At 55.7% G+C, this 8,051-nt stretch overlaps 1 protein-coding gene across 1 annotated transcript; it reads right to left on the minus strand.

Annotated features, from left to right (window-relative positions):
- Positions 1-33: 33 nt before the first annotated feature.
- HINFP (histone H4 transcription factor) lies at positions 34-5,340 on the minus strand. The gene is made up of 9 exons (XM_077788015.2): positions 5,092-5,340; positions 4,391-4,617; positions 3,543-3,654; positions 2,964-3,116; positions 2,376-2,453; positions 2,163-2,283; positions 1,935-2,073; positions 1,728-1,852; positions 34-1,170 (listed from the first exon to the last, which is right to left on the minus strand). The coding sequence occupies exons 1-9, from the start codon at positions 5,252-5,254 to the stop codon at positions 657-659; spliced, it is 1,632 nt and encodes a 543-aa protein (XP_077644141.1). The 5' UTR covers positions 5,255-5,340; the 3' UTR covers positions 34-656.
- Between the last annotated feature and the right edge of the window lie 2,711 nt (positions 5,341-8,051).

An 8,051-nucleotide genomic window follows, 5' to 3' on the forward strand; every position in this document is an offset into this window, starting at 1 on the left:
CAGGGCTGAGCAGAAAAACACAGCAAACACCGCTGGGCCTGGCAGCCTGATGTTTATTTGTCTTGCCAAAGAACACTTTGCCCAGCCAGGAGCCCAAACCCCAATGTGGGGAGGGCAGCCAGGGGATGCCAAAAGCAGCAGGAAGCTCCCAACGTCGCGGTGCTGCGCTGGCCTGCACAGCTCCAGCACTGTCCTCCCAGAGAGCAGGGCTGGGCTTGGGATCAGGGGGGCAAACACCACCCCCAGCAGCAGGGGAGGCAGGAAATGTGTGCAGGACGTGCTGATGAAGGTGTGACACCCCCTGGAGAAGGAAGGGCTGGGGCAGGACAGGCCTGCCAAGGGCCACACGTTCCCAGCAGCAGAGTGTGCTCCACACCCATCCTGCCTGGGGAACACCTCACAAGGGCACAGCTGCTGAGCACCCCACCCTGCCAGGCCTAGGCCAAACCCCCCAGAAGGGTGGGAGAAGCTTGAGAGGCTGCAGTCCCCAAAAGGAGGAGGCAGACAGCTCTTTCCAGCTCAGATCACTTGATTCACACCCGGGACGTCTGTCCTTCCCTTCTCACATGCTGACCAGAACCAGCAGCCAGCGAGGCTGGGCTGGAGGCAAGCCCAGCCCTGTCCCCAAGCATTCCAGCAGGCTGAAGGTCTCCACCTCACAGGATCTGGATGCCCAGCTCCTCAGCTGTTTTCTGCAGCCTGTCCATGACGTTCTCCTCCAGCTCCAGGGCCGGGGCTGCCATGCCCTGCTGCTCCGAGGCCGTGCTGGCCATCACGTAATAGACAGTCTCACTCTGGCCCTGCTCGTTGGTCCTGCTCACCACACGGATGATGGGGCTGCTGGTGCTGCTGGCTCCTTGCTCTGAGGAGGAGGAGGAGGAGGAGGAAGCTCCTGGGAAGGGGCTCGGCCGTGCTGGCTCAGGGCTGGGAGCAGAGCACAGGGCTGGGGGCACGGGCAGCTCGGCTGTGCTGCTCTCTGCTGGGGCAGGGTTTGCTGGAGGCTCCAGAAGGATGCCCTGCAGGCTGCCCTCGCCCTCGGGCAGCACCACGCTGGGGCCATCCAGAGCCTCGCCACGCTTCTCCCTGTCCTGGAGCAGCTGCTCTGTCAGCTCCACGCTCTCGTAGCGCACCAGCTGCAGCCTCATGTAGCCATCCTCGTGCTCCCTGTACCTGGGCACAGACAGGAGGGGTCAGCCAGGCACAACCCCCTTCCCAGGAGATGGGCAACAGCCAGGAAAGGGCACAGCAGCTGAGGTTTCCATCCCTGTGCTGCACAGATGCTGTTTCAGCCTCTACCCCCATGTGGCAGCTTCAGAGCTTTGTGCCAGGCTCAATCCCCTCCCCAGCCCCTCTCTTTCCACCACTCTGTTTCACCGGGAGCATTTCAAGTCCTTCCTCTTCCCCTCCCAGCTTTCAGGCTCTGGAAACCCTTTGGAGTTTCCTCCAAAGGAAGCAGAAGCTCCTGTGCCAAGATGGATCCCTGGAGCTGGCCCCTGCCCAGCTCAGAATTGTCCCACAGAGGCAGCAGTGATGGCACCACCGCTCTGGAGCTGCCAGGCAGCGCTGCTCAGATCCCACTGAACATTTACTGCCCAGTGCCTCCCAGCCACTGGGAAAAGGGTCTTGAGCACATCTGCAAACATCAGAGCCCAGGCACTGCCAGCACAACGCAGGGTGCAGCTCCTGCACTGCAGAGGAGGCACCGAGCAGCTAAAGGTGAGCAGTACCTGAAGCGAGGATGTCCCGAGGGCCATTTGAACTGGTGCTTCTTCCTGAGGTGGACAGTGAGGTTGTTCCCCCGTGTGAAGCACTTGTCACACACGTGGCACTTGTACCGCGGCTCGGAGTCACCCTGAGGGACACAGAGAGCGACATCAGAGACAAAAAAAAGCTGAGAAGACTGACAGGGGGCATCACGAGCCATGGCTTCCCACCTCGTGGACCTTCCTGTAGTGCAGTTTGATGGAGCAGAGGGAACGTGCAGAGAAGCTGCAGGCCTCGAACTCGCAGCGATACGCCGGCTCCTTGCTGTGCGTGTCCAGGTGCTTCCGCAGGTCGATGAGGTTCTTGCAGCTGTGAGGGAGCAGAGCTGCAGCACACACACCCCCACACACCCACAGAGGCTCTGGGAGGTCGGGGAGGGGGCCAGCACTGGCCCTCACCTGTAGTCACAGTAGTCACACTTGAAGGGGCGCTCCTCGCTGTGCCGGAAGCGGATGTGGTTGCGCAGCGAGGAGGGCAGCGGGCACGTCATGTCGCACAGGGGGCACTTGTAGTGGTTCACTGGGCCAAAAACGGGGAGGAAACATCAGCCCAGAGCAGGGCAGAGCAGCCAGCCCACGGGAGCTGAGCTGGGAGCTGGGGCCTGCACTCACCGTGGTTCCTCATGTGGTCGCGGAGCAGCCTCTCCGTGGCAAACCTCTTGGAGCAGTGGGAGCACTGGAACCTCTGCTCTGCACAGGGAGGGCACAGGGAGAGCAGGGCAGGGAGAAGAGCACGGAGAGCGGCGAGCAGAGCTGTGCCAGGGGGCTGGGAACCCTGCTGGGCAGCCCTGGGTCCCCACAGGAGGAACAGCCCCCATCCTGCCTCTGCCAGGAGACACTTCCCGGAGGACACGGCCTCCAGCTGGGCCAGGGGAGGTTCAGGTGGGACATCAGGAGGAATTTCCTTATGGGAAGGGTGAGCAGATGCTGGAAGGGGCTGCCCAGGGAGGTGGGAGAGTCCCTACCCCTGGTCAGGGCACGGCTCGGCTGCCAAGGTGGGGATCAATCCCAGGCTGGACTCAATCTCAGAGGTCTTTTCCAGACAAAATGGTTCTGGAATTCTGTGGCTCCCACCACTCAGCAGCCAAGCCAGGCTGCTCCAAGCACACCCTGCCCTTGGCTCACAGGGTACAGACAGCTCCAGCCACCCAAAGACCCCAGCCCAGGACCCCCCAGCCCCTCCCTGCCCCCGGGGCTTACGCTCCAGGGCGGTCTGGCGGCGGATGTGGTCGAAGAACTTGGTGTTGTTGGCAAACATCCCCCCACAGGTGGGACAGGCCACCACCTTCTCCTGCGTGTGGCTGCGCAGGTGCTCCCGCAGCTTGCAGCGGCCCTTGAAGCTGCAGTTGCAGTCTGGGGAGGGACAGCACAGCTGAGAGCCCTCCCAAGGGACATAGCCTCACTCAACAGCAGCTTCTTCATGCTGTTTTGGCCAGCAAAGCTCCAAAATCCCCGCAGGGCAGAGCGAGATCGGCACGGTGCAAACAGTGTGGGCTCCCCCCAAGCAGTTAAGGCAATTGCACAAACACAGGAGGAATGAATGAAAGAAATCAAAGTAAAAAAAAAATCAGCTTTTCTCAAAGGTGGTGATTACACATAAATAGGAATCACTCAGCTGGATTCGCCGAGGGAACTCCTGCAGGAATATTTCACGGTCAAAACCATGAAATTTGAAAATCTGCTTTTGAAGGCCAAGAGGCTCTCTGAAAGCTGCTCCCCTGTACGTGTTTGCCACCCAGCCCAAAGCTCTCAGGAGAGGCCCTGCAGGCTCCCACTGACCTTTCCAGCCACAGAGCAGCACGTGGTTCTCCTTCCCTGCTGCCTTGTACTCGGAGCAGAAGCTGTGATCCTCCACGTGCCGGTAGAACCACTCGGGGTTGTCAAACGACCTCTGAGGGGGGCAAGGACAACAGGACAGGGTGAGAGAGAGCACAACAATCCAGGATGCTCCCACACAGCTGCAGAGCCAGCAGCTGGGCAGCTGTGCTGCAGCACTGTCGGGGTCTGCTTGCTTGGAATGACCCCAAAGTCATAAAAGTCCTTGTTCCCCTAGCCTGGCAGCTGAAGGAGAGGTCTGGAATGAGTGAAGTTGAGTTTTCCAGGTTGTTTATTCTTTCTGATCTATAAAATTCTCTCTCTGACCTGCCGAGCTCTGCCTGGTACAGAAGCCAGAGCAGTCTCCCCTGAGCCTCGGGCAGCTCCCACATCAGATACTCAGAATTCCGTGTTGTCTATTTACAGATTTGTGCCAAAGCCCTCCACCTGTGTTAGACTGTGAATCTCTGCCTTGAACCAACAGAAAAGTGTCACCAGCACAGCAAGGCATGGAGGGCAAGAGAAAGGGAAAAAGGCGGGGACACCCCAGATTCCTCCATCTTGTACCCCTGAATTACATCCTAAAACAAAATTCCACTTTTCCACCCTATGTCAATTCAACTACCACACTGCTCAAACCCTTGTGGTTTGTAACTCCTCATACAGAGTTGGCAGCTTTTTCCATGGGCTAAAATGGAAGCCACAGGTGGTTTTGACTCCGTGCCAAGGTCTGGGGACAGCCAGAGGGAAGTCCTGGGCTCTGAGACTGCCCAGCAGCACCTCCCGTGTCCCACAGAGCCCCGTGCTGTCACCTCACAGTACTCCCAGAGGCAGAGGAAGTCCTCCTGGATGTCAGGGATGATGTTGTGGCTCTGGAAGTCCAGCTGGCAGGGGCTGAGCCCCGCCTGGCCCTGCAGGGCCCGCAGCCCCCACTGCTTCAGCTTGCTGTGGTAGCAGTGGAAGTAGACGTGGCGCACCAGGTCGGCCGAGCTCGCCGGGGAGCAGAAGCCACAGCCCTGCCACAGGCAGGTGTACTCCTCTGGAATGGACAGACAGACAGACAGATGGCTCCTGTGGGACACAGACTGACTGACAGACAGACGGACAGCTCCTGTGGACACAGACTGACTGACAGACAGACAGACAGATGGCTCCTGTGGGACATAGACCAACAGACAGACAGACTGCTCCTGTGGGACACAGACTGACAGACAGACAGACAGATGGCTCCTGTGGACACAGACTGACAGACAGCTCCGCTGGGACAGACAGACAGACAGACAGACCCCAACCTTCCCTGGGCACCCCAAACCTCCCTGGGGACTCCAACCTTCCCTGGGCAGCCCAACCCTCCCCGTGCAGCCCCGCCGCCCTTTCCGTGTGGAAATTCCCCCTCAGGTCCCCGCTGAGCATCCCCGGGCGGCAATGCCCTCCTGCTGCCGTTCCCCGCGGGCTGTGCCCTCCCCTCAGGGGCCTGTTCCGAGCCCCCGGAGCCGCCCCGAGCCCCCCTCACCCAGCGGGTCCATCTGGGCGCGCTGCTCTCCGGGCAGGTGCTGCCGCAGGTGCTGCGCCATGTGCCCGCAGAACTCCTCCATCCCCTCCGCCGCGAACGAGCACTGCTGCCACTCGCAGCGCAGCACCACGGCCGCCTTCCCGCCGCCACGGCCGCCCGCCATGGCCCGGGCCTGGGCGGGGCTCCCGGGATCGCCCCGAACCGGCCCCGAACCGGCCCCGGCCGCGGCCGCGGCCTGCTCCGCCCCACGGGGGACACCGCGAGGCGGCGCACCGCGCGCGCCCGCCCGCCAATCAGCGCGCGGGGAGCCGCGGCCTGCGCGCAGCGCCCGAGCGGCCCCGGCGGGAAGCAGCGCTACGCCACAAAGGTTCCCATGCGCTTAATTCCTTAAGGAAATCCCTTAGGAAATCCCTTAGGAATTCCTTAGGAAATTTCCTTGGGAAAAAGCCGGGCAAGGAGCTGCGAGCGCTCCTCACTGACAAAAACCTCTGCCCGCCCATCCCTGGGTGTGTCCCAGGTGTTGGGGTTGGGAAAATCCGGCCCCGGGAGCTGCGAGGGTTCCTCACTCTCTGCCTGCCCATCCCTGAAGTGTCCGAGCTGTTGGGAAACACAAATTTTAAGGAATTTAGAGATTTTAGAGGAGATAAAACTTACAATTTAAAGATTTTAGTTAGAGATTTACAATTTAGACATTTTAGTTAGAGATAAGTCTCGCTAGAGTTCATTAAAATCAACGAGTAGGCCTCGATGAAGTTAAGGCTTAGTAGTTAACTAATAATTGCTTGTCAACACAATGTTTAGTTAGCTGGGTTTATAATGAAGAGTATAAAAACTGAAAAACAGCTTTTAGGAACACGTGAAAAATGCGTATTTTATGATTGGCTTTTCGCAAATATTATAATGAATATTATATGTGTAATGTTAGAAAGTGATGCTGTATTAATTCTCTTAAGTAGCATGTTAAATACAGTTTCAGGCTCCAACATCATGTTAAAATAGAGACTATGGATGTGGGGGGAATTCCTTGCAAATTAAGAACTTTTCTGGGTTTTGTGAACTTCTTCCCCTTAACCCTGGTGGTTCCATAAAGACAGAGAGGAGGTGGAAGGATGTTTGTCTGTTCTGATAAGGAGGCAGAAACTCTTTAGGTGCCCTGTCGCTGTTATCTCTGTGTGAAGAGTTTCTTGATTATCTCATCCCTTTCTTGAGCTAGGAAAAAATATATCGCAGAGTTTCTATTTTAACATTGTGTTGTAACCTAAAAATAGATTTTTAACACACTATTTAAAAAGGATTACTGCAGTATTACAAACTAACCCTCCACAACACATATAGAATTCAATTGAATATTTGCCAAAAGCCAATCATAAAATCCGCATTTTTCACACTGCCCATGGCAGCGGTGGAACGGGATGGGCTTTAAGGCTCCTTCCAACCCCAACCATTCCATGATTCCGTGATAATTTTTGGTGCTTCCGGAACAATTCCATCCGTAAACAAATCCTCACACTGAAAATCCATCCCTGGGTTGGTTCGTCCAACAGCAAACACAAACCCCACCAGTTCTGCAGCTCTTTGCTGTGAGATAAAACAACAAATTCCCTCTGCTCCCTCATCAGGTGGAATTAAATTCACATTTACTGTCCCAGCTGCTCTTTGTTACACACAGCAGAGGCACAGCTCCCAAAATTTGCTTTGGCACAGGTAAATGCCCTTTTAAAAAGGGTTTTTAATGGTTTAAACCCATTTTTGAAAGGGTTTTTAAGGGTTTAAACTCCTTTTAAATACTATTTTAAAGGGTTTAAACCCCTTTTCAAAAAGGGTTTTAAAGGGTTTAAACTCCTTTTTGAAAGGGGTTGTACAGAACGTGCCCAGGGTGTGTCATGCCAGGACACAACAGCTCCTGCAAATCCCACCACATCCCTACGGAAAACACTGCCCAAACCCACCAAAGTATCCAGAAAATGTGGGTGTGAGGATTTTTGAAAAGAAAACACCAGGTGAGAGGTTTGCATCTCAAAGAAGCCTGCCCGAGCTTTTGATCTCTGTTTTCAATGGATGGATCCTTGCTTTTTGCACCATTAAATGTGTCCTGCATCCTTAAAGAAAACGGGATCAACACTTTCTTTTTATCCCATAAAATGTGTGCTGCATCATTAAATAAAATGGGATGGATCCTTTCTTTTTGCACCATAAAATGTCTTCTGCATCCTTAAATAAACAGGGATGGATCCTTGCTTTATACCCCATAAAATGTGTCTTGTACCATTAAATAAAATGGGATCAATCCTTTCTTTTTACCCCATAAAATGTGTCCTGCATCATTATAAAAAGGGATCGACCCTTTCCTTTTGCACCATTAAACATGTGCTGCATCCTTAAATAAACAGGGATGGATCCTTGCTTTTTGCCCCACAAAATGTGTCCTGCATGCTTCTTTCTCAAGCGACAGAGTTCATCCCTGTGCTGGGCAGAGCCCCTGGGAGCAGCAGGAGGAAGAGCAGGGTTTTACCTGATGGCCCCACGAGCTGGCAGCAGACTCCAGCGGGAGGGAGATGGAACTGGGAGCAGCAGCCCGGTGCCAGGCTGCCCCTGCTTTTTCCTTTTCCTTTTCCTTTTCCTTTTCCTTTTCCTTTTCCTTTTCCTTTTCCTTTTCCTTTTCCCTTCCCTTCCCTTCCCTTCCCTTCCCTTCCCTTCCCTTCCCTTCCCTTCCCTTCCCTTCCCTTCCCTTCCCTTCCCTTCCCTTCCCTTCCCTTCCCTTCCCTTCCCTTCCCTTCCCTTCCCTTCCCTTCCCTTCCCTTCCCTTCCCTTCCCTTCCCTTCCCTTCCCTTCCCTTCCCTTCCCTTCCCTTCCCTTCCCTTCCCTTCCCTTCCCTTCCCTTCCCTTCCCTTCCCTTCCCTTCCCTTCCCTGGCAGCTCCTGCCCCAGGCACAGCTGGAGCTGTGCAAAGCCCAGAGCAGC

Source organism: Lonchura striata, chromosome 24 (assembly GCF_050655825.1).
Source record: "Lonchura striata isolate lonStrDom1 chromosome 24, ASM5065582v1, whole genome shotgun sequence".
NCBI lineage: Eukaryota > Metazoa > Chordata > Aves > Passeriformes > Estrildidae > Lonchura > Lonchura striata.

Coding starts and splice junctions, on each gene's coding strand:
- HINFP (XM_077788015.2), bottom strand. CDS start 5,254: ATGGCGGGCGGCCGTGGCGGCGGGAAGGCGGCCGTGGTGCTGCGCTGC. Junction 3,655..4,390: donor GCCTCTGGGAGTACTGTGAG/GTGACAGCACGG, acceptor TGCCCCCCTCAG/AGGTCGTTTGACAACCCCGA. Junction 2,284..2,375: donor CGACCACATGAGGAACCACG/GTGAGTGCAGGC, acceptor TTTTTGGCCCAG/TGAACCACTACAAGTGCCCC.